Source organism: Simochromis diagramma, unplaced genomic scaffold, assembly GCF_900408965.1.
Source record: "Simochromis diagramma unplaced genomic scaffold, fSimDia1.1 OVJJ01000293.1, whole genome shotgun sequence".
Classification (NCBI taxonomy): Eukaryota; Metazoa; Chordata; class Actinopteri; order Cichliformes; family Cichlidae; genus Simochromis; species Simochromis diagramma.
The window spans coordinates 26,383,789-26,410,157 of record NW_024386801.1 but is presented as its reverse complement, the minus strand read 5'-3'; the positions used below and the strand labels follow the sequence as shown (position 1 = coordinate 26,410,157).

The following is a 26,369-nucleotide window of genomic DNA, read 5'->3' as shown; positions in this document are numbered from 1 at the left end:
AGCCATTCGAGGAAGGCCAGGAACAAGTTCAGCCAGCAGAGCAGGACCTCCAAGGATCTCGAAAGCATGTTTGGACGGAGCATGGTCTCATTTCTACACCATCTCTTTTGTCCTCCATCCTCCTGATTTTGAACCAGAGGTCCGGTCAAAGCTCCATCCTGAAGAACTGTCAGTTTTCTTTGGCAGCTGTAATCAGCTGGGCTGTGCAGAAATTTCTGAGGGGACGGGTGCTCAAAGTCAGGGGCGGATGTAGAAGGGTGTCACTGGGGGGCAAGTGCCACCCTAAAATGATCTCTTGCACCCCAAGTGCCACCCTAGTTTTGCATATGACAGTGTTGTTTATTAAAATAAGATAGCATTAACAGTTTGAGTGTAGTTACAGTTAACAGTGAATATAAATACTAAAACTGAATATGTTGCATAGTTTTCCCCGCCTCAGCCATTAACAAATAGTTCAGCCCATAGCAGGACCGGCTTTTTTCTTGTTTTCAGTAGCTAGCAATGCTTATGATTGTGCCAGAGCACAGTTTGAACAACATCATGGGAATTTCAGATTTCACACAGGTGGTTGGTTGTTGCACTCTTGAAATGGAATGAAGATGAGTGTTATTAACCCTCTGTGGTCCACGGACACGCTGCACCTCCAAATCACATGATGGATTTAAGCCGATATAGCAACAAGTTGCAGCCACGCGGAGTCTTTCAGCTCGTGTTGAAAGTTCGCACTTTAAAGTATCACTGGTTTTTACATTTTAATTACAGGCCAGTAAAATAAATAAATATGTATATATATATATATATATATATATATATATATATAATATATATATATATATATATATATATATATATATATATATATATATATATATATATATATAAGCCATGCTTTTTTCTAAATACTGTTGTCACATTTTTCTTTTTTTTTTGAAGTGTTTTCTAAGGACAGTGCAAACACAGTAAAGAAAGGAAAAAAAGTCACCTCTTTCCTATCGATGGAAAAATTTACCATGTCGACCAATTTTTTTTTTTTTTAAAGTCAACACGTGGAATTTGGTTGTTTAGGAAGAGGGGCAAGTTTTGGGAGTGACGGTAACGGGAGCGAGACAGAACGAGCGAGTGAGAGAGAGAGAGAGTTTTTAGATGTGGGAGATTTCTGACGTTTAGCGTGGAGTGTATAGTTGGTCTGCTGTGTAGTCGTTGATTTGTGTGGTGTGTCAGTGAGGGCATTAATCAATGTCACAAAGGCAGATTGCAATGAAAACACTATCACCAAGTAGCAAACCAGCGGAGTGATACACCTCCTGTTGTCAGGCCTGCAGGTTTATCCCTGTGCTGTTCTCCTCTGTCTTGTGGTGGACAAACATTTATTTTTTACTGGCACACATCATTTGTGGGGCATCTTATTGCAACACCTTATTGTTTTCTCATTTTAGTTATAGTAATATTTTTAATAGGTTGTACATAATTTAAAAAATGGCGGGCGTATTGACTGCATTTATAGATAAATAGTTGTATATGTTTACAAAATGTGTGCATACATTTTCAAAATGTGCAATTTATAAAAAATAATTTACTCAACATGTCTGTGGTTTTTACAATAAAAAAATACTACTAGGATTTTATGTTTTTTGTGTGATTTCAGATCAGTAATATTAATACAGTATGTCAATGAAAAAACAATTAATTCAGACACGTGAGGTTGAGCTGAAAAGAATGATACCAAGCAAGGCAAGGGGAAAAAATAAAATAAAACAATTTGAAAGTGAAATACAAATGTAAAATCAAAAGGTGTCAAAAATGGTTATATTTTGGACCTCACAGGGTTAATCCAACAAATCATGAAAAATTAGGTTTAAATTTTTGTTCACGACAGTGCAGATTTCTGACAATTTGTTTATTTTAAGCATGTAACAATTAGATTTTTTTCTAACAAAAAACAGTGTGAAACTTAAGTTAGACTTGTGTTGGTAAATGAACCAATGTTGGTGTTGAGGGGTTGCTGCTGCTCCTGCTGGACAGCAGGGCTGTGTTGATCTGAGACTGTAGACATTAAAAAGTCCATAGGTGAGATGGTATCTGATTAAACAAGTGTTATTAGATGATAATAAAATGCAAAGATTGGTGACAGCGCTTGGAATCATAAGACAACAGACTAAAAAAAACTGCAGGAAATAAACTAGGCTCTGCCTGTGACTCACTCTCTCACTCTCTTCCTCCTTCCATCTATCACTCTCTACTTGCTAATCTGAGAAAAAGGCACAATTTGCTATTACATCAATCTATTATTTAATTATCCACACTTAAAAACTCTTGCACCTAATCCATAATAAAGAAATGATCTTCAGATCACATATTGCTGGCAGCAGACATGTCTGCACTCTGAGGGTGAAAGAAAAGAAACCATTATAGTTCAAATTCACTTTATTTTTATTTATTTTTTTAAAGTATCAGTATTGAACTCTTAACATGTGTCTATCAAACGTTTAGAGTTATTGCTTGGGATATTTTCTTTCTGCACTCAATTTTCTATTGGTTCTTAAACAATGTGTGATGGACATTTTGGTCCCAAAAAACTACCAAATCTGAGCCTAAAAATAAATAATTTTTAAATAATTTTTATTTAAAATGCATGCACTCACTGACAAACACGTTGTGTTTTTTCTCACTGCTTCACAATAAAAGCTTCCCTCTGCTTATCTGTTATTCTGAAAGAGCTACGGGACATAAATAGTGTGAGAGCAGGAAGTGATGAATAAACAGTAATGATAACAGGAAGTGATGAATGAACAACATTAAGGGCAGAAAGCATATATGTTAATGAGAGCAGAAAGATATGAATAAACAGTAATAAGAGCAGGAAGTTTGGAGTTAGTCTGAAATCCAAAGCACAGATTGAGTCCACAGTCCTGAGCAGTGCCACAATGAGACTGTTTCAAACAGCAGTTCAGTATAGAAGATCTGTGGCAACATGAGCAGATTTCCATGGAACCAATGTGACTGTAATGAGTCATCATGAAGTGAACAGAGTGAACTGAAGATTTGTGTAGAAACAGGAAATGTGATCAGCTGCACTTCTGACTGTTGCTGAGAGAAACCTGATGGACTCTGGTGAGTCTTCTTTTAGAGACAAACAGGACTTGACTGCAGCTCTCCTGCTACTCTAATCACTTTAACTTTTACTTCTTAGAAATGATGTTGAACTTTTTGTTTTTCAGTTATTGTTCATCCTCTACCTGCAGCTGTGTGTCTGGTTTTGGTGCCTCTTCCTTTGGAGGAGGAGGAATCAGCTGGTTTATACTAAGTAACAGGGAGCGAGCACATCTACCATGAATTCATTCCTTTAGTCATGATATTGTCAGTGCTACACTGAAACCTTCTGCCTCATGTAATGCATTCCACCCGCATTCCACATTTCTGATTCGTTGAGACTCATGTGACTCTCTCAGGTGACTCCTCTTCTCCTACTGCACCTGAAGCAGCTGTTCTGGTTCTCCAGACTGCTCAACCTGAGCTGTTCCTCTTATGTCCTCATTTCTAATCCTGTCCTTCTGCTCACTCCCAATGAACACCTGAAATCATTTGACTTAATTGTCTTCAACTACCTCAGAGGAACCAAACACAGGACTTGGAGACAGACTGAAGCAAAAAAAACAAAACTAAACAAAAACCTTTCACTGAGGTTGGCGTCAGTTGAAAATAGCAAATCCATGAGGTGGAAAAACAGGCAGGGAACACACCGGGCAGGTTAACAGCCGCTCAGGCTGCGTCCACGGGTATTTTTGAAAACACAGCTTTTTCCGTGCGTTTGGGCTTTTCATCTGCACGTACACAGCGTTTTAACTCACTAAATAGAGATAGATATAGAGATTATTAAATAGAAATAGATATTATTAAAAACTCCTACAGGGTGGAGATTTTTGAAAACTCCCTTTTTGCGTGTGGATGAGGAAAACGGAGCTCTTGTCACGCAACATCAAAGGTGTGCATATGTTTTGAAGTCATGCTGTGCGAGAGTGAGAGCCAGTGAGACAAAATCCAAAATACTGTCTTTAGTTATTAACATTTGAAATGATGAAGGAACTTGAAAAGTGACACGAAATTAGCTGCCTTTCCAGAAAAACAAAAAAAACTTTTCAGAAGTACTTCAGGTTTTGTTCCACACAAAACCCTGTTTACTCTTTCCCTCCCAGGCTTCTAGACTTCTGATTGGCCAACATTTCTACAGGGTTAGGATTTGGCATGTTGTTGACAGTGTTTGACTTAGTTTTTTGCATTTACGTGGCGATATCATCTGAATTTCAGGAGCGGGACCACTCCTCCTTCACGTCCCCTCTGGCCTCAGGCTATAAAAGCCCCCCTTCTCCAATAGCTGCTGTTCTCATTTTCATGCCCCACCCTGCCCCCCCTTTTTTCTTTCCTCTCTTCTCCTGTCCTCTCCTCTCTTCCTTTCCTCCCTTATTCCTCGTTAGTACAGGGGGTTCTGCCCGGCCTGAGAGCCGTCGCCAGTCCCCTTCAAGGCCTTCCCCAAACCGCAGCACTAATCACACTCCCTCATCCCTCATTGCTCATCGTTACCAAGGGAGTGGTCCCTGCTAGTGAAATGTGGACGGAGATATTTTTCCAAAACTGCACGTGTGGACAAGATTTTTTTCTTTTTTAACAAAAACAGAAAATGTCAGTTTTCAAAAATACCCATTTACGTGTGGACATTGCGAAAGACAAAGAGAAAGCTCTAAACACAACAAGTTACAAGGCGACACTAATAACCTAAAATACAAGACTAACAAACATACTAATGGTACTACATTCATAAAGCACTAATATCACTAATCAGTAACGCGAGTATCCTGAACATAGAAAAACAAAATCAGAGCAGAACACAAAGATTTCTTCCTTGGCTCCAGCTTCTGTCTCTTTGTATTCTTCAGCTTATTTTGTAACACACAAAGGAGTGATACATACAGCGTTCTGATCTTTATTTTTGTTCTGCGTTGCTTTTCTACTGCCTTCTGCTGCTCAACACACAACACAGAACTCCCGGTCAGAGCCCAGCATCCTACAAGTGAGGCATGATTAGATGATGGAGATCAGCTGGTCAGCCTCCCCTGGCACCACACCCTGAGCCCACTGCTCTACTCTCCAATGTCTTCAACTTCTACTTCAGCCTCTTTCTCCTTTTTGTTTTTCTCCACCTCTCAATCCTTTTTTAGAATTCTTTTGTTGGATTTTGGGGCTCTTATTGGTTTTAGACCTGACTGTTTAATAATTTTACTTCTGCTCACTCCTTTTAACTCACTGTAACTATGTTTTTTTTTATACATTGTGCTGTGTTGGCTTATTTATCGACTGGAAATCCAGTTTTTTATTTGTGTAGTACTGAGAAACACAGATGAGTAGTTAATGGAGTATGTTTTATTTATTGCCTCACTACTTTTAAAATGTTTAGAATTAATAGTTCAAGTAGGATTATTAAAAGCAGAGCAGTGTACAAAATATATTTATCACTGACTGAAGTCAGCTTAAAGTACAAGTATTTGTAAGTGTGCAAAAGCATTAACATTTAATTATAAGTGGGGCTCACAGACATATCAGAAATGGAACTCACAGAATCACATCAAAATATACTTTAATGACATGATTTAATGTAAACTGCATGTTTTACTATCCTGTTATAAAATCCACTGACCTCTCTAGGGCCTCATAATTAAAACAGAAACTATGTCAGTTGCTGAAAAGCTTATTTGTATCTCTAAAACTGTTGCACTGCCCGTTACTGCAAACCTGCATGGCCAAACGTATAGTTAGCATGCACTCATCTACAATACACACTCTACAATATCTTCAATTCCCACGTCCATTAGAACTCTGATGGTATTCCTAGGGAGGCTAGGGACATTTACTGTGAATAAACCATATTCTGCACCTGCATTGTTGAGGCGGCTGCACAGAGCTGTGGCAGCACAGTGGTTGGTGCTTGTCATGGTGGTAATCCCCAAATCAGATAGTGGACACTGGAGGTGAAGGGAACCATTAAACTGAAGATGGAGTCTTATTAGGCCTGTGGGAATCCAGAGTCAGTTGATGGGTACCCCCAGACCAAGCAGAACTCAGATGTGGGAGGAGTTTGGTGAGTTCATGGAACCAGACTTTCAGTCGGTCTCTAAGCAATTCCAGCAAACCGTCAGCTGACTCAGAAGGGGAAAGTGGTGCACTACACAATGTATAGAGTAGGTGGGGTGCGGTTGAATTTAACTGAGGATATAGTTGGGTGGGGTGGAGATCTGGGGTGGGGCCTCTGTATTGGTATTATGGAAAGGTGGTTCTAATCTTTAAGGGGACTGGAGGATGCCATAAAAGGGTGGAGAACTCACTCTGGGTCAGGGATGAGTTGCTGCCACAGGTGTAGGAGTTTAAGGACATCAGGTTTATGAGTGAGGGGAGATGACAAAACGCTTGGGGCAAATTGCAGTTAGGATGCTGTATTGGCATGTTGTGGTAAAAATAGAGCTGAGTGCAAAAGCGAAACTGTTGATTTACTGGTTGATCTCTGTTACAAGCCTCAGCTATGATTACAAAATGTGAGTAGAGTGAAAGAATGGGGACTGGCCTATCCTTTACAGATAAGATGAGGAGTTCTGTTATTTAGGAGGATGTTTGTGAAAGTACAGCTGCTACTCCTCAATATCGAAAGCAGGCAGTTGAGGTAGTTCAGCATCTGACCGGGTTGCCTGAACCACCAGATGTTCTGGGCATGTGTATACCTTCGAGTTCCCGAGGTACACAAAGCACATGCTGGAGAGATTATCTCAGCTGTCTCTCAGCTGACCTAGGAACGCTTTGGTGTTCCCCTGGATAAACTGGAGGATTCGGCTGGAGAGAGGGAAGTCTGGGCTTCTCTGCTTAAGTTGCTGCCACTGTAACCCAGCCTTCAGACAAGCAGCAGAGAAGGAATTGAAACACTTATATGGAGTGTGTGTCTTTAGTAGAAAACTGAGCTGATGGTCAGTCACATCAGCCGATAAATTTATGTGGATGTAGGATGAGCTCCTTTATTTGCAGCTGGCGTTCCTTCAGCCTCACAAACACCCCGATTACACTCAAGGAGCTCAGTGTTCTCCCGTCTGCTGGATTTCTGCCCCCTGCTGGCCTGGAGACACATGACAACAGAGAGATCAGAGTGACAGCATCACAGGCTGAGGGCTTCATTCTCAGATACAAACACGTGTTCAGTACCTGACAGTAGAAATAAAAGGCAGTGATCACCAGCAGCAGAGTCAGCGGTAGGACGAGCATAGTGATAAGAACTGTGAAATCTGTTGGAGCTGATAAAAACACATTCAGAGTCATCACACAGCATCTGTTATTAGAGTTGGTTTAATGCAGTCACAGTTATTTCTTCAACGTAGCTTATTATGATAAACCTCAATCAGAATTTTTTTTTTTATCTCTGAACTTAAACTGGGCCATGTTACATGAGGGAATATATGAAATACTGATTTAAAATGAACAAATTAGGTGTAAATTGTTACAAACTGCAGCTCAATCCACTACTTAAGAATATTTTATTTAAAGGATGACACTGCCCTGACTTATGTTTTTGTTTCAGAACCAGTTAACATATACACCAACTAATACTTTATTTGTTCTTTTAAAACACGAGTGATTTCTATGCATCCATTTTCTTCAATCTTTCAGTCTCCCGCTCCCTTCTCCTCACACTCATGAACAAGACTCTGAGAGACTTAACTCATTAAAACCTACAGTACCAAACTACCATAACTCTTAAACCATTGGTGTGATTTTAGAACTTTCCAAGGGTTCCTGAAAGCATCATCTCTGTGCTTTTTCAGTGATATTGGGGTCATTATGATCATCCCAGGCAGGGCACCACATCCAAATCTTGGTAAAAAACACAGAAAACAACACCAGCAAAAGGAGTTGATTCTTATTCCTGCCACTTCGCATTCAGCTGCAAACCACTCCAATGCAAGCTAGAGGCCACCGTTCTGTATATAAAAGCTATGAACAGTAACAAAGGGCAGCCCTGACGCAGTTCATCATGTCCTACTTATTGTCATACAAGGATGTGCCTTGAATGCCTTGAAACAAATAGGAGATGGTTAGGAGGCATCCTCCACCTAAGACCAAACCAACTCATTTGGGTACTTTAATAGAAAAGGGTAATGGTTCTATGGTGAGCTTCTTCTAAATGAGTGAGCTCCTCATTTAGGTGGAATCCAGTTTCTGTAACATCTGTGATATGGTTCTTTGGGTCACTCTCTTACTAATTCAATTTGGACTTACTCCTTTTCAGAACTGTAAACAGTCTTCAGAGTCTCTGCTTCAGCTCACCTGACACAGTGACAGGCAGTAGGCGGCTCTCAGAGAAGAAGTCATGAGAAAAAACATAGACGTGATAAACACAGCTGTAGTTTCCTTGATGCGCGGGCTCTGCAGCAGGGACCAGGAAATGGGCAGAGTGATTGACAGCTGGCTGGCTGTAGCTGTATGCTGTGCTGAAGGAGGTAAAGGTAAGCTGGAAGGAGCCCCCTGGGTACTGTGGCTGAATAGAGCAGCTGATGGTGAAGTTAGAGCCCCTGGATACCTGAAGCCCCTGCTGTGGGGCCATGGAGACCCCATCAGTGGAGGACACCGAGATCATTGGCTGAGCCAGCAGGTCTGTAAACCCAAAGTTGAAAGATGAGGATGGGATAACCAAAGTGTGTGGAAAACACTTTACTACAGGCGTGTTCCGTCAGCAGAACAGAAATGTGTTCTGTCAACAGAAATGAATGTCACAGTGACAGAGGAAACATTATCTGGCATCGATGACTTGTACATGGTATCACCTACCTGAGCAGGTGAGATCCAGGTTGTAAATCGTATAAGCTGATGTCACACAGTCCCTCATAGCAGATCCAGGCTGAAAACAGTCAGGTTTCACATACAACACACTTCTGTCTAAGATTTTGTGGGTTTGCTTCCCTACAAAAATTGGAAGGCCACAGTTCAGATGTTCACAGGCAACAGCAGCTTCCTTCAAGGACCAGCCAAAGAAACCCACACGTCTCCACTCTCCAAGATATTTCACTTCCACTGTTCCTGCACAGCGACTGGCTCCTCCCTCCAACCTAAAAGGCTCTAACAGAAAGCAGAGAGTCATCAGTAAAGAATAAAGTGAGTTTGAACCATATCAAAGATGCAGCTCCTCTTCTACCTGAGCAGGTGAGTCCAACAGCTTTGCCAGGTGAGCAGCTGTTTCTAGCTGAGCCTGAGCTTCTACAGTCCAGGAGAGCAGACTCATGGCCTCCACACTGGAACTCTTTGCTCCACACTGGAGCCTCCACTTCGCCATAGAGCGCCCCCTGGAGGACCGAAGGAGGCCCACAGCCGAGCTCCCTACAGACCACCTCTGCATCCTGCTGGTCAAAGTCAGCTTCACACACTGAGGACCAGCTCTGGTTAGACTTCACCTCCAGTCTGCCTGAACACAGACTGGAACCATTCAGCAGCCTGACAGACTCTGGAGATATCACAGAAGATCAAACAGAGAGAGATCAGATATTTCCATTCAGAGGGGAAATATTAAAAAATCGAGGGGGCCAGAGGCAAGGTAAGCGACTCATGTTGTAACTGACGTCAGACGCCGGAGATTTTGGCGGAAAATTAATGCCAATGGTAGCTTAGAATTGAACAAATTCCTTTTAAACGTCAATTTTACCAAATACACTTATCAATTCTCTTATAACTAACAACATTTGTCTAAATGATCTCCAACACCCTGGAGAACGACGGGGAGAGTTTAGAGGCTCTCCAAGATTACATTGATCAGTGCTTCCAGGATCTTGTAATGAAGAAGGCTCAGAGTCCATCTTCCCCGGCCAAATCTGAGACGCCATCATCGAAAAGACTTTAAGGCAGTCACCTGGCAGATTCCCCCGGCACAACATTGCCAGCCGGCAAAGATATTGCAGACATCCTAGAGTCAATCGACAAACGATTGTCCAGTTTCGATGCAAGGCTGTCCTTGGTGGAGGTTCTACACCGGGAATTTAAATCTTAAATCTTTGTGAGAATCCCTGGAGTTCAGCCAGCAGCAGGTGGAAATGCTCGCTGCTGAAAATGCCATGCTAAGGGAGTCCATCAAATGTCTTACTGAAAATGTTACCCAGCTAAATAGAGAAAATAAAAAAATAAAAGAGACAGTTATTGATCTACAAGCTCGTGGCATGCGAGATAATCTTGTATTTTCTGGTATTCCAGAATCCGCTGGAGAAGACGCGGAGACTACGGTGAAAAGCTTCATCAAAACCCACCTGAAGCTGCCGGAGGAGCTTCAGGTGAAGTCATATTGTGGCCAAATTCGGCCACTTCAAACAAAAGGAACAGGTGAAAAGTCGCGGAAGGGAATTAAAAGGAACAGACTTCAGCGTAAACAATCAGTTCCCCAAAGAGATCCTGAAACGACGTAGGGTCCTCTTTCCAATCCGAAGTGGCTTCATCCAGAAGGGCTCCTGCGCTGTCATCGCTGTGGACCGGTGTTGTGCCAAAAAGTGATTGTCTGCCAAAAACTGATTTCCGGTATTTGCCAAAAACTGATTGCTCGTATTTAAACTTCTTTAAGTAACTTGTTGGGCTATAATATGTGAAACATATGTCAAATGCATCCCTCATGGATGTCATAAAGTCATCTTGAGCCACAAACAACATTCGTGTAACAAGGTAGAAGCCGTAATCAGTTTTTGTCAGTGACTTTTATATAACCTCTATTTATGCAGTTAAAAAAAAAATCTCATCAACATTAAAAATCTCTTTTGTAAGAGTAAGTTGGCCAAGAGCACAGCAGAAATGGGAGCAAATATTACAATAGTTCTGTAAAAATATTTTAAGTGGCGATAAAGGAGTCATCTTATCTGTAAAGGACTGATAAAGTGACATTTCAGACACTGAGATTCACCCTATAGCTGTCAGCGATCATGCTCCTGTATCTTTAACACTAATACATAAGAAGAACGCTATACCAAGTAAAAACTGGAGATTTAATACATCACTGCTCAAAGATAAAGACTTTATTAAATATGTTAAAAAAGAATGGACTCTATATTTAGACTATAATGACACTCCCGGAACATCAGCTTCTGTTCTATGAGAAGCAGGGAAAGCTGTGATGAGAGGTAAAATAATTTATTTCTCATCACATAAAAAGACAGAAGAAAACAAAAATATTCAGGAATTAGAAAAAAACACCAAATCCCTAGAAGAAGCCTACATGTCACACCAAGATCAGGAAACATTGAACAAAATACGCAAAACAAAACTAGAATTAAGTGAGATAATTGATAAAACAACAACATTCTTAGTACAAAGACCACGCTTACAAAATTATGAACATGGTAATAAATCCGGTCAATTTCTAGCAAACCAGCTAAAAATAAATAAATAAAAAACAACTATATGTGCTGTTCAAGATTCATCTAGGAACACAATATATGACCCGAAACAAATAAACAACATTTTCAGGGATTTCTATAAAACGTTGTATTCATCACAAATGAGCCCGTCTAAAAATGAAATTGATCAGTTTTTGGACAACATAACTCTTCCAAAATTATTAGATACTCAAGCAATGGCACTGGTGTTGGCCAGAGGGGCCGATGGCGCGATATGGCAGCCTCGCTTCTGTCAGTCTGCCCCAGGGCAGCTGTGGCTACAACTGTAGCTGCCTCCACCAGTGTATGAATGTGAGAGTGAATGAATAGTGGTATTGTGAAGCGCTTTGGGTGCCTTGAAAAGCGCTATATAAATCCAATCCATTATTACTTTTTCTCCAAAACTCACACACCAATCTCTCTGGGGTAATTGCGAACTCTTTTGCAAGAATATCAGATTACTCAATTAACTGGTCAAAATCTACAGTCCTTCCTTAATTGCTCCTTCCATAATTCTTCTTCTACACCACGGACCACACACTGTCTCACCACTTTTAAATCACTACTCAAAACCCATCTGTTTAGAATTGCATACACCTGATCTGTCTTAGGCCATTTTTACCTTGCTCAGTTTTTATATTTGCTTTTATACTTTTATGACTGTTTATGTCTAAATTTTATCTACCATGTTTGCTATGTACACATTTTTCTTATGTTTTTTATGGTATTGTTTACGTGTTACTGTAAGGTGACCTTGAGGGTCTGAAAGGCGCCTATAAATAAAATGTATTATTATTATTACCACTGCAATTGGGAAATATACAATTTTTAGGTATTAACATTTCTCCCAAGCTTGCAGATCTAACTAAATTAAACCATATCCCACTTTTAAAGAAGGTAGAAGATGATCTGGCTAGATGGAAATGTCTACCCATATCACTCATGCGAAGGGTTGCCGCTATAAAAATGATGGTCTTAAAAAAAATAAATTATTTATTCTCAATGATTCCAACTAAACTGCCACAAGATTGGTTCAGATATCTAGATTCATGTATGTCCAAATTCCTTTGGAAAGTAATACACGTATAAGCATAAAAACACTACAAAAGATCAAGGATAAAGGAGGATTAGAACTACCTAACTTTTCAGCACTACTTCTTAGCGAACAGGCTTCAATTTATCTCAGGATGGCTAAAACATACCTTCTTAGACGAACCTTGGCTAGATGAGGAACAAGCACTTTGCAATAATCTAGAGATTTCAGACCTACCATTTATCAGCTCAAACATCCAACGACATGAATGCTTCAAAAGTGCCAACATCAGCTCTTCTCTGACAGCATGGTGCGAGTTTCTAAAAATGACAGAGTCTTCATTAATCCCATGCAAACGTACACCTATCTGGAACATCCCTGACATATTACAAAACAATAATATGATAAACTTTCCAGATTCCATGGTTCGGTTGCACCTTCGCTGTTGTGATTGGTGTGGGGGTAGGGACAGGCTTGTTGCGTCGGGGGATTCCCCAAGAGCGTCTTCCTTGGAGGGCTAAACCCGGGGTTCCGGTCATGGCCTGTTAAGGGCTCTGTTGGCTCTTAGGTGATGGTTTCCTCATGGCTGCGTGCAGCGGGGCTAGGGGAGGGTCTGTGCTGATGCATATGGGTTACTGACCTGGTAGCCTGTCTGCCCCTGGGTGTGTCCAGGGCGGGCGTGAAATTCTGGGGGTGCTCAGTCTCCGGGCTGGTGCCCTGGCTGGGCCTTGTGGGCTTGGGTCGGGGTTGGTGTGTCACCGGGGTTGTGGGTGGGTGGGTGCATGAGGGCTCAGCCCTGGCAGAGGGTGCCGCCAGTGCATCGAGCCACCTGGTGGGATCTTCAACTGGTTGACGAGTATGGGGGTGCCTACTGGGGTCAGCGGGGGACTTGCCCCTCCCTTCCTTCCCTCCCCATCTCCAGCAGCCTCCCTCTTCCCGCTCCACCACAACCACCCACACATGCAGGGCCTTGGGGTAAAGGTGTGTCACCAGGGTGCAGGGGAGGCATTCCCCCCTCTGTCCCCTTCTGGCTGCCTGTGCCTCAATTTTATCCCACAACTTAGACATTCACATTACTCACCCTCTCATAACAAATACATATAGGACCTTGGGGGTGGGCACGCTACACGGCATACAAATGACCATCAGGGTGCACAACTTCACCCCTGGCGTCGTTGCCCACCTCTCAATTTTAAATACACGCAGACATTGAGGGCTACCAGGAGGGGCTATGCGCTTACCTGCTGCTCTCTGGCAGGTAACACTGTGCCCTCCTGGGTTTTAAATGCACCTTAGAACACACATGCATAAACACTACATATGAGTGGGCGGAGGGAGGTTTGGAGTCTTCACACACCCCCGTTCTCTGTTGCCTGTTGGGGCGGGGGGGCTGGGAGGAGTTGGCAGTCTGATTGGGGTCTGGAATGTGGGGTCTCCCTCCTGCTGCAGAGTCGGGGCGGTCTGCTCCTCTCCACCCCAGGGAAGAGGGTAACACTACCTGGGTGTGGATGCAGTTTCCCCCTCCAGGGGCAAGGGTACTTAGACCTGGGGTACAGAGTACACTTGGGGAGTGTGATTGTGTGTACAGTGTCTATTTATGTCTTTCTCCACGTTGGGTGAGTGCTGAGTAATTACATATGAGAGCATGAGGGTGGGAATGGATGTTTGTATCTGTGTGTGCCTGTATGTCTGTGTCTATATGTCAGGTCGGGTATCAGATGCCACCTATAGGGACATCTCAGGCCCTCCAAGGTATGGAGGCCTATCTCCCGCCATCACTCCCCCTGCCAGTGGCAGACGCCCTCAGACATTGGTGCATTGGTGGTTCTTTGTGTCCGGGAATGGGCTTACAGGTACGCACCGGCTCACTTCTGGTGGCTGCTTGTCGGGGCCTGGCCTCTCGGCCTGGGGCTCGGTCACTCTGGCACAGCTGGCTGCCAGCGGAGCTCACGGGCACGTCACTACAACCCCCCCCCCCCAGCTTCTGCTCCGCGGCTGCTGAGTGACCCCTCATCTGGGGCTCTCCTCAGCTCTTTCCGGGATAGTGGCATGGTTGCCCCTCCATTGGTCTTCCTTGGTCTCTTGTGCTCTGAGGGCCTCTGGATAGCTGAAGCCTGGATTTCTTCCATGCCTGCTTCACGGGTTTATGGCTCCCCACACCCTCTAGCACAGCGGTCTCCAACCTTTTTTGCGCCACGGACCGGTTTATGCCCGACAATATTTTCACGGACCGGCCTTTAAGGTGTCGCGGATAAATACAACAAAATAAAACTAGTACTGGTAACGATAAAAACGATAACAAAATAACGCTGAAAATAACGCTGAAAACCGATAAAAACCCTGAAAACTATACATATCACACCTGAGCCTCAACTCTCGCGGCCTGGTACCAAACGACTCACGGGCCGGTACCGGTCCGAGGCCCGGGGGTTGGGGACCGCTGCTCTAGCAGATCATTACATGAAGGAACCTTTTAAATACAAGCACGCTCATGCTCACAGGTGTACACATGGGTGCTCACAGACACAAACTGCACCCTTTTTGGCTCCTACCTCAAAGCACACTGTGCGCTGTCGATCTTACACGCAATAATATTCAACAGTATTTACTGTTATATTCACATAGATCATCGCGATGAGTTTGTTTATTATATTGCTCTCTTTTTTTTTGCTTGTTTTCTCTTATTACGTTCTCAACAGGTGATCCAGGTGATTGATATATGTATTATTTGTCTGTTTTGTTGGTATTTGTTTTGTTTATTTTACCCTTGATCACTGTTCCTCTTCCCCGCTGTATTTCTTTCCCTCTTTCTTTCTTCCTTTTCTTTTCCCCAGTCAAGTCTGTCCTGTGTTTAGCAAGTGAAAATAAAATAAGATGACCAATAAAAGCAAAGGTGAATCAAATAGACCAATACGGCAAGGCTTGAATGGTCCATTTGCAGTGCAAGCTAAAAAAGCATGATGGGAACTTCAGTCCCATCATGTTTTTTTATAGGTGGAACCAGTTTTGCCAAAGTTCAAATAAACATATGTCTGTATGGATTTGTATAAAGCTTTTCCATTTCAGTGTTGTAGAGAGATGTCTCATATGTGTTTCAGATGTTCTGCTCTTTGGAGAGAAAAGTATGAGTAGCCATTGTGTACTCAGAAACTAGATCACTTTCAACTATATATATAATCACAGTAATTAATAGACACACACAAGAAAGAAACTTCACCCGTGCCTCCTCCAGCTTGAGTTGCTCAACTCATTTCAAGATATAGTAATTTTGGAAAATCTCCTGTAAGGTACCAACATGAGAATGAAAAAAAGACACTTTTAATTTTCCAGAAGTGAAGGAGAGAAGTGACTTGGGGTCTTATTCACCAGTTTGTGAAAGGGGAGCGCATTGGTGTAGCGTCACAATAATCCCAGAATTATACTGTGTTGCTTAATTACATTTTACCATCTCAGTTTGTCTGACTGTCATTTCACTCACAATAGTGATAATCATGTTTCAGTCCAGCTCATTATGGCCAATTTTGAACATTTTTCATATGATTGATATGTTTTATACCCCTCAGCTCCAGGTTTCCAGGTTTCCTAGGACCTGAATTCCTTATGTAAGCCCAGCTCCTTTCCAGCCAAACGTCCCCAGTCTACCTTATGTCCTGCTCTCTACTTCTGGTTGATTTTACCTCCAGTTAACCAGTTTTGCTCCAGCCTCTAAGAAAGAGGCTGGTTGGAGGTTGGCTCTGAGGACTGAAGCTCCGACATGTCATGATTGGTGGAAAGATTCAGCTGATGTTCCATCTGCTGTGTACCTCAACCTGTTAGAGTACTGTGATACTTCTTTTTTTGTCTCCAATTATTTTATTTATTCATACTATTTGTATTTATCTATTTGTACATATTAACCAGCATCTGTGTGTGGACAGAAGAGAAATAATTTCATTTTACAGAAAAATGTTTTTCTTTGTACACATGACAATAATTGCTTTGAAATCTTTAAATGATGTCGTGAATGATGTGACTCTGACTTACGTGAGCAGGCAAGATTCAGGATGGAGATATCATAATCTGATGTTGCACACTCTCTCAGAGGAGATCCAGAATGAACACAGTCAGGTTTGATCTTCCACACAGATTTCATTGAGGACTCTTGACTCCGCTGTAGTAAAACAGGAAAGCCACAATCCAGATGTTCACAGAGAACAACGGCATCTCTCAGGGTCCAATGAAAATCATGCACTGGTCTCCACTCGCCAAGATTTTTCACTTCTAAAGTTCCTTCACAGCGACTGGCTCCTCCCACCAATCTGACATCATTTGGCTCTAACAGAAAGCAGAGAGTCATCGGTAAAAGTATAAAGTGAGTTTGAACCACATCAAAACTGCAGCTCCTCTTCTACCTGGGCAGGTGAGTCCAACAGCTTTGCCAGGTGAGCAGCTGTTTCTAGCTGAGCCTGAGCTTCTACAGTCCAGGAGAGCAGACTCATGGCCTCCACACTGTAACTCTTTGCTCCACACTGGAGCCTCCACTTCTCCATAGAGCGCCCCCTGGAGGACTGAAGGAGGCCCACAGCCAAGCTCCCTACAGACCACCTCTGCATCCTCCTGGTCAAAGTCTGCTTCACACACTGAGGACCAGCTCTGGTTAGACTTCACCTCCAGTCTGCCTGAACACAGACTGGAACCATTCAGCAGCCTGACAGAGTCTGGAGACATCAGAGAATATCAAACTATTATTAGTTATAGTAGTAGGAGAAGAGGAGGAGCAGCAGTGGGAATGGTAGGGCTTTGATTCAGAAATGACTTCTATGAAAATGTTACTCATGGCCTTACCTGAACAGGTAAGGTTCAGGATGTGCCATGAATAATCTGATGTTGCACATTCCCACAGAGCAGATCCAGATGTAAAACAGTCAGGTTTGATCCTCCAGACAGAATTCACTGATGACTTATGGAGCTTCACAGAAACAGCAGAGCCACAATCCAGATGTTCACACAAAATAGCTGCTGCCTTCAGGTTCCAGTCATTGTAAGAAACTGGTCTCCAATGCCCAAGAATTTTCACCTTCAGTGTACCTGCACAGCGACTGGCTCCTCCCTCCAACCTAAAAGGCTCTAACAGAAAGCAGAGAGTCATCAGTAAAGAATAAAGTGAGTTTGAATCATATCAAAGCTGCAGCTCCTCTTCTACCTGAGCAGGTGAGTCCAACAGCTTTGCCAGATGAGCAGCTGTTTCTAGCTGAGCTTGAGCTTCTACAGTCCAGGAGAGCAGACTCATGGCCTCCACACTGGAACTCTTTGCTCCACACTGGAGCCTCCACTTCTCCGTAGAGCGCCCCCTGGAGGACTGAAGGAGGCCCACAGCCAAGCTCCCTACAGACCACCTCTGCATTCTGCTGGTCAAAGTCAGCTTCACACACTGAGGACCAGCTCTGGTTAGACTTCACCTCCAGTCTGCCTGAACACAGACTGGAACCATTCAGCAGCCTGACAGAGTCTGGAGACATCAGAGAAGATGAAATTGTAGCAAGCTGTTGGCTTTGTCATCTTTTATTGCTTTGTGCTTTTAAGCAAACTAGAGAGGAATGCTACAAAAACTGAACAACTAATCACACAAATAAAACAGTAACAACGAAGAATAAGGTTAAAATAGCACTAACACATTTACCCTTGTGAGAAAATTGCAAAAGCACATTCTCACTTGAGATACTTCCTGCTTTGATTTACTTACCAGAACACCTTGCACTATTTTCAGTATAGCTTTCCAGCAATTCCTAGTGTTGTTTGTATTTCCTGTGGGGTTTTTTTGTGTTTTGTCTTGTTTTCTCTCTCGTGTTCAGCCTTTGATTTTACTCATGTGTTATTCAATATCTGGTTTTGAATGAAATATTTGAATTTTGAACTTTTACTCTTGTCACCCTGTACCCTGCATCTTGAGCCACCTCCTGTAGAAATCACAGTAGGAGGTGCTCTGTGATGAATGAAGAATTGTTAGAACGGTCACCCAGGTCAGACTGTAAAACAAAAAAAAGGCTTATACCATTTCTACTGTTTTGCCTATTTTGAAATTTCAAAATCACAAGAACAAACTTATTTACCTAACTCTGACAGTGGAAGATGTTTTAAGGCTCAGAGACAGTTACTCAATATAGTAAATGGTTACCACAACAACCATTAGGAGCTCTGGAACAAATATCCTGGAGTAGAGCTGAACTCTATTCCACTCTGGAGTTACCCTAGCCGAGAGGTTTTGAGCCGGTATGCATACACCTGTGTCACCCTGGCTCCTTGGCCTGGATGTTGCATGATTTCTCTTGCTTTTCTGCTCATTTGTTCTTTCACAATAACCATCTGGGATTTGATGTTGGGGAACTTCAAGTTTCAAATGGGCAATGACAGCCAACCTGAAGGACTGCGTTTAGAAGGAAATGCCTACGTGTTCTGAACTAAAGTGCAGTTCTGTAGCTGGACTGTGCTGAAAACAGTTTCCAACACTGTTTCAAAATAAGACTGCTCATAGGTGCACTTAGTACCAGGGCACCCTTTGCCATGATGCTGGGTCTTTGACCCAGCATTTGGAGTTTATTTTTTTAGATTCATGAATCTTTCCATTGCATTTTAGATAAGATAAGATACCTTTATTAGTCCCACAAGGGGAAATTTCATGTTAAGCCTGCCGACCTATTGCACGCAATGGCGGCACCATCTTACATACATTACACAAAAACAACACATGGGGAAGACCAGTCAGAGAGGTATAACAATGGAAAATGTACCACATGAGGAAAGATAAGGGAAAAACAGGGAGATCAGTTTGAGAACAGAAAAAAACACCTCTGCACATAGCACATGAAAAAAAACCTCTTAATACACCAAAGAAACACATAACAAGCAACGGTTGATCTGATATCCTCGTGTCGGTGTTGTTCCCAGATCATCATACTAAATGTTGTTCCAGGATCAACATTGCAAGTGACCAATCAGAATGTTGTGACGTCATACTTTTGCGACTTCGGGAAAAACCGGCGTAAAACAAAAAACTGTACTTAAGCTGCGTGAAACCGCCTCTGTCCGCCGATCAACGGACCCTGACCCTAACCCTAACCGTAACCCTTTAATAAACAGTAAGCAGAATTGATATTGTCCTTGCAACATTGGAATTTCATAAATGCACGAATGGCTTGGCGCGCAAAAGAATAACGTCACAACAATGTGATTGGTCACTTGCAATGTTGAACCTGGAACAACATTTAGTATGATGATCTGGGAACAACACCAACACGAGGATATCAGATCATCCGACAAGCAACAGGGATGGGTAAATGGTGAAAGATAGCCAATGTAGACAGTACATCCGGGCCTACAGCCTATGCGCTGGTCTCCTTGATCCACCGTCAGCATCAAAGGCGTTTGGAGGGGGAGGGGGGATGAGTGTACGTCAGCATGTGTATATATGTCTGTTTGTGTGTATAAGTCCAGAGTTCAGCTGAGACAGTGTCCTTCGCCCTGCCAGGCTAAGTAAACAGTCTTCCAGCCAACCCAGGTGGCCTTGCATGGAATGGGAAGAACAGTCTAACACAGCCCGTATCAGGGTGTTGTTGTTCAGCTCCAGCCTTGAGACCGCAGCTGGCGCCGAAGTGGTATCCGCATGAAGTGATGGTGGTTTTTACTTTAGTGCGAACAGCTCATATGAATTTCAAAGCTGTTCAACAGTCCGACACTGGTCTCTCAATCTCCCGTTGGAGAGCCGTGAGCTTTTCCATGATGTTATTAAACTTACGCTCTGTAATGTTGTCATTCTTGTGCTCAAAGAGCCGATTCTGAGAACTCATGACCGCAGTGAGCTTCTCCAAGATGTAATCCAATTTGCGCTCAGAGGTGTTATTCTGAGTATTCACGGCAGCCGTAAGCTTCTCCAAGATCTTATCCGTGTTGCACTCAATGAGCCCATTTTGAGAAACTCACGCCTCGTCCCATCATTTCAATCCCAGCGGGCAGCCTTGTGGGGGTTTGAACAGCCGGTTCCGCTTTCTTAATTCTTCAATAAGCGAGGGCCAAGCCAGCTCCAATCAGCAAGAACCCTGTTATCATGGTTCCGAATAGGTAGATATCTTCAGCACTCAGGCTCACCCAAGCCCAGACTTCTCGTTGAGAAAAGGGTGTCAATTGCATTCAGGAACCAGTTGATCAAATCCATAATTCTCTTTTAGGTTTTAGAAACAGACTGTGAGAAAGTGTTCCAGGGAAAAGTAATACAAAAAACACGAGACTAGACAAGGACACAAGAGGCTAAGCAGGGAAGCTAAGGGAGAGGAGGAGAGGAGAAAAGTGTGACCGTCTTCGTCAAGAGCAAGAGAGAAAAAGATCAAGATCAAGATGATTTAAGTTCAAGTTTTATGTGGTTTAGTCTTCAGTTTAGTTCTTTTACCATCTCTGAGTTTATTTGCATTCCTGGTTCATGTTTTCTTGTCTGTCGTGTTCTTTTTGTGCCTTTGTCTCTGTGAACTGATGGGGACCCACACAGTATTCAGGTTGCTTGTTTCATTGACATGCACACTGTTTTGGTTCAGCACACCATTTTCTGTGCCTCCTCGGCTTTCCAGTTCATTCCCCACTCTCTCCTATCCTGGTGTCACTAAAAAGGGAAGACACTAATTATGAAGATCAGGAACAGCTGCCGCATTAGCCTCCCTAGCACTGCCCCTCAAGCCCACTGCTCCACCCCCCTCCCCTGCAGTGGACCCCAAATACCACTTGCCTGCCACACACCCCATTCGTCCAACTGAGGCTGGGGAGCCATCTGGACGAAACTACTACCCCCCCCCCCCCCCCCCCCCCACACACACACACACCCCCGTTCTGTCTCCTGTGAGTCTGTCTTATTGTCTGTGTTTACGTACGTTTCCCAAATCATGTCTCTGTTTGCCATCTCTCTCTCTGTGTCTTACTGCCCCTCTCTGGATCTTACTCATGTCTTTAAGTTTGTCTTCCTTACCTGTTCCTAACCCGTCTCCCCAGTCTGTCGTTTGTTCCCATCTAGGTGTCAAGCTCGTGCGTACTTGTCTGAATCTCCATGTTTGTGCTACTTCTTGTGTTGTTTTCATTTTTGCTTCCCCTGTCTCATTATGTCTAATTTGTTCCTCCTGTGTTCCCCAGCTAGTTCCACTTCCCTGATTGTCCTGTTGTGTATTGATGTTGTGAGTTTTACAATTTTTCAGTTCTTCTACTTCTGTGTTCTATGTGCAAGGTCTCGGGTTTCATGTTCTTGTTCCATTTTCTAGTGTTTAGCTCTACCCAGTTTAGTTTATTGTTAGTATTAGTCTAAGTGACCTTGTGCATTTTCCTTTGTATTTGTGTTTGGTTTTCTCCAAGCCTAACGGCGTGCTTTTTGTTAAGTTCAGTCATGTGCCCATTGTCTGCATTTGGGTCCTCTCTCACTCCACTCCTAAGCAGCATGTCTGCATTTAATTAGTTCAGTAGAAAAAAGGAGCTGAGCTGCCATCTGATCAGCATTCAGAGGTAAAGTGGTCTGGGTGGCGGGGGACAATACAAATACAAGTGTCTTGCACAGTAGTATGGAGTGCCAGGACTGCCATAATGCATTAATTAAATACACCATTAAATAATTAATTAAATGTGGCAATAATTAATTAAAATTGGAATTAATTAAATAAATAAATAGTTATGACACATGTAATTAATTAATTATTGACACATTTAATTAATTATTTATGTATTTCACATTTTAATTAATTATTGACACATTTAATTAATTAATTATTGACACATTTAATTAATTAATTATTGACACATTTAATTAATTATTTATGTATTTCACATTTTAATTAATTATTGACACATTTAATTAATTATTTAATTATATATTTATTTATTTCATTTTGGCAGTCATGGCGCCTGGCTCTCATCATGAAATAATTTTATCTGTCAGCCTCACCCATCAAACTCAGGGGGCGGGGTTAACGCTGATCGAGTCAAAACCATTGCTTTGGCCTGGTGGCCATTGTTTCTAGCACACAACAACCGGCATGTGGAAGCTAACAGAACTGAACTTTGAAAAACCCTGTTTGTGTGTCACCAAATACCGTTTTAATATTTTTTTAGCCGAGAATGTAGTGGTTTAATCTTCATGTGTCTGGTCGGTTTGTCAAGATACAGCCTCTTTGCAAAAGTGCTTCGATGATTTCGGAGATGTCTGCCCAGTCTCACGGCAAAGCGTGGGATAGACCCGCTCGCCTCGCAAGCAATCCCACCGACAAAGCGCAGGCCCCGGTACACAGCTGTAGTAAACCCCGCTGACTTCTTTTACTGAGGTTATATTTATCGGTGTTTTATTTCCTGATGTTCTTATGTGTCCTACGTGTTTCAGTCGCCAATTCTGAATTATAACTAACATTAAAAACATGTTTAAGGAGGAGAGAGAGCAAATAAATCTGTTTAACATCTGATCTTTGGGTTTTTGTTCAGTAATCAGCGTGACCTGTGTATAAACGCATAAAAGAGATAACGTTGGTGTTTCTGTCATGTAGTAACTGCTGGCTTTAACTGTACAAAGGTTGTTCGACACTATGAAACACATACAGACTTCATGATGTTCGGCTAATATTTTTATTGTGAATATTAATCATGCTGACCTCGCTCTGTACACCACGGAGCGAGGTCAGCATATCCACGATATCCTCAACTCCATGAGTTAACACAAAGTTTCCCAGCTGACTATCTAACTTCCAACTATTCCAGAGACGTGAAAATATACAGCATAAAGAAAAGTGTAAGAGACTCAGCAGCAGATTAGAATAACAGTTATACATTTAATAAATCACCAAATGAATCCAAGAAACGAGCAAACCTGTTCCGACAATTTGAGTTTGTATTCCCTCAGCTGCAGACTCGCTGCTGTTTAAATGTTTGAAAAGGAAGATTAGATATAAAAAACGTCAAACATAGACTCAGTCTGCCTTCACATTTGATATGAGGCCAGCACGTATAGTGGCTGTGTCCTGTTCTAAGATCATACATGTAAAATTGTTGTCTGACCTCTGTCGATCCAGCCGCTTAGAGTCCGTGGTTACCATGGTTACTGCATAAGCAGCTATAATGTTAACAGCTGGCACTGAGGAAACCTACACCAGCATGGGTGTTTATGTTTTTCATTGCAAAAGAACCGTCTGAATGGTTAACTGAAGTTAACTTGGATAAATTATAGTTAAGGAGTTTCACAGATAACGCCTACGTGAGCGACTGTTCACCTGAAATCAGCAGGCTATTACTGAAATACATGTGCTATATCATAAACTATGATATAAATAGGGAGGTCCTATTAACATGTTTAGTTTTAAAGGACACCTTCCTGCCTTTAGTCTCCTTCATGAGCAGTATTAGTTTTCTTCTAACATCCAGAAGTCTGCACCATGTGTTTCATAGTTTGTAACAAGCCTTTGACAGGTAAACATAACATGACCGAAAAAGAAAAAAAAAGAAAAAAAAAGAGAGAGAGTGTTGACATAAGAAGAGAAAATGCTCTCAATTATGGAGACAGGCACATGGTTCATTTATGTTTGATGTGTGTTTATTCCTCCCTAAATATCGTCGGTGAAGTTTGCCATGCACGTCAGATTTTCCTGCGCATTTTTATACGTCTGCCAACAGAGAGAGAAAAAAAATCACATTCTAACAGACAGCTGGTGCTTAGAATACAGTTGAATGACTATTAAAAAACAGATGATATTTAGATGATAGTTCAGTCTAACACATGTGCCAGTGAACCATTAAACGTCTGTGAAACTATGCAGTTATGAAACGTAACTTTAACCTCAGCCAAACCGATTTGCTCAGTTGTAAATAAAACAGCGAAGTAAACGTGACCCGACAGACAGAACCTGAGTGAATGAAGTCCAGCGTTTAACCACTGAGAGCTAAAACTCAGCTGAGGTTTCAAAGCTGTGTGCCGGTGATTGGACATCAGCCGCTGATGAAGCTGCTTCGCCTATAAAGTGCTCTGTAAGGAAACAAGCTCCAGCAGCTCTGCGCTCGGGGAAAACACTATATTTACTTATCTTGTGCAGAAAAATGCGCTGACATTGCTTTATATCGAGCACCGGCAATCGATTATCTAGGATCGACCTGTTTTGACTTACTTTGCACGGCAACCAATCAAATGTTAGAGAAGCTGCATGGGCAGCGTTAACCCCGCCCCCTGAGTTTGATGGGTGAGGCTGACAGATAAAATTATTTCATGATGAGAGCCAGGCGCCATGACTGCCAAAATGAAATAAATAAATAAATCATTAAATAATTAATTGTGTCAATAATTAATTAAATGTGTCAATAATTAATTAAAATGTGAAATACATAAATAATTAATTAAATGTGTCAATAATTAATTAATTACATGTGTCAATAATTAATTAAAATGTGAAATACATAAATAATTAATTAAATGTGTCAATAATTAATTAATTACATGTGTCATAACTATTTATTTAATTAATTAATTCCAATTTTTTTTTTTTTTTTTTTTTTCTGGGCAGGTGTGGTTCATAAAATATAGAGCTTTTTGGCATTGAAGATTTGCACTGATCACACCCTGCTGTGACTTTGAATTGACACACTCAGTACCTGCTGACAGCGATTATTTCATTATCTACTCAAAGTTACACACCCTGAAGTGCTGCGTTAAAAAAAATCATACATGATCGGACAAGCCAAAATCTTCTGAGAGTCATCCAGTAAAATCAATTTTATACTTTCATTATTCACATTGAAAAAACTGTTTCAAACGTGAGGCTATCTGCCTGACAGCTAAAGCTTGGAAGAAATTGTCACGCAACAGGACAATGATTCCAAGCACAGCAAAGTTACTGAAAAAGGAAACAAAAGATCAAGGTGCTGAAATGGCTTAATCAAAGCCAGACTTAAGCCTGATTGAAATGCTGTAGTCGGCACTTAAGAGAATACCCACAAACCTCCATCAACTGAAGCAATGTTGTCATGAAGAGTGATAAAGTCATACATAAAAATTAAAGCTATTGCTGTAGTTGGTTCTACCTGTTACTGAATAATGGGTTGTACTGATTAGACCAGGGGTAGGGAACCCCAGGCCTCGAGTGCTGGTGTCCTGCAGGTTTTAGATGTGCCCTTGATCCAACACAGCTGATTCAAATGGCTAAATTACCTCCGCAACATGTCTTGAAGTTCTCCAGAGGCCTGGGAATGAACTAATCATTTGATTCAGGTGTGTTGATGCAGGGTGATATCTTTTTTTTTTTTTTTTTTTTTTTTTTTTTTTGCCTGTCCCGTTTGGCTCTTTTGCCATCAGAATTGTTGTCTAAAGGCAAAGAAAGATGCCCAACGGATTTACTTTACCAAATTGACCATCCCAGCCTTGCCGTAATGGTCCATTTGATTCACCTTTTATTGTTTATTTTATTTTCACTTACTGAATACAGGACAGACTTGACTGGGGGAAAGAAGGGGAGAAAGAAAGAGGGAAAGAGAAACAGCTGAGAAGAGGGACGGGGGAGAAGGGCAAAAGACAAAAACCAACAGAATGAGCAGAAAAAAAAAAAAGAAAAAAAAATGCATATATCAATCACCTGGATCACCTGCTGAGAAAGAAAAAAGAAAACAAGCAGAAGAGAACAAGAGTAATAGAATAAACAACATCACAATGATATATGGGAATATGACAGTAAATACTAAATATTAAACATTATTGTGCAGCACATAAGATCAACATAACACAGTGTGCTTTGAGGTAGAAGCCAAAAAGGGTGTAGTTTGTGGGTGTGATCACCCGTGTGTACACCTGTGAGCGTGGACGCGCTTGTTTTTTCAAAAGGTTCCTTCATGTAATGATCTGCTAGAGGGTGTGGGGGGGCCGCAGCCCCGTCCTC

General features: G+C 42.0%; 2 protein-coding genes across 5 annotated transcripts in view; one reads left to right on the top strand and one right to left on the bottom strand.

Annotated features, from left to right (window-relative positions):
• LOC120730432 (deleted in malignant brain tumors 1 protein-like) overlaps positions 1 to 26,369 on the top strand; it is a 390,545-nt gene that overhangs the window by 184,039 nt on the left and 180,137 nt on the right. The window lies entirely within an intron of this gene.
• LOC120730433 (deleted in malignant brain tumors 1 protein-like) overlaps positions 1 to 26,369 on the bottom strand; it is a 94,406-nt gene that overhangs the window by 30,088 nt on the left and 37,949 nt on the right. For 3 of the 4 annotated variants that reach the window (XM_040026840.1, XM_040026841.1, XM_040026842.1), the window contains exons 9-12: positions 17,648 to 17,953; positions 17,290 to 17,571; positions 16,857 to 17,162; positions 16,489 to 16,779 (exon numbers count right to left, since the gene is read on the bottom strand). In XM_040026840.1, coding sequence (XP_039882774.1) covers positions 16,489 to 16,779; positions 16,857 to 17,162; positions 17,290 to 17,571; positions 17,648 to 17,953 — 1,185 coding nt within the window. Of the gene's footprint in view, positions 1 to 5,623; positions 7,151 to 7,236; positions 7,326 to 8,355; positions 8,683 to 8,856; positions 9,145 to 9,220; positions 9,527 to 16,488; positions 16,780 to 16,856; positions 17,163 to 17,289; positions 17,572 to 17,647; positions 17,954 to 26,369 lie in introns of those variants that run through there. The other variant, XM_040026838.1, reaches the window with a different exon arrangement.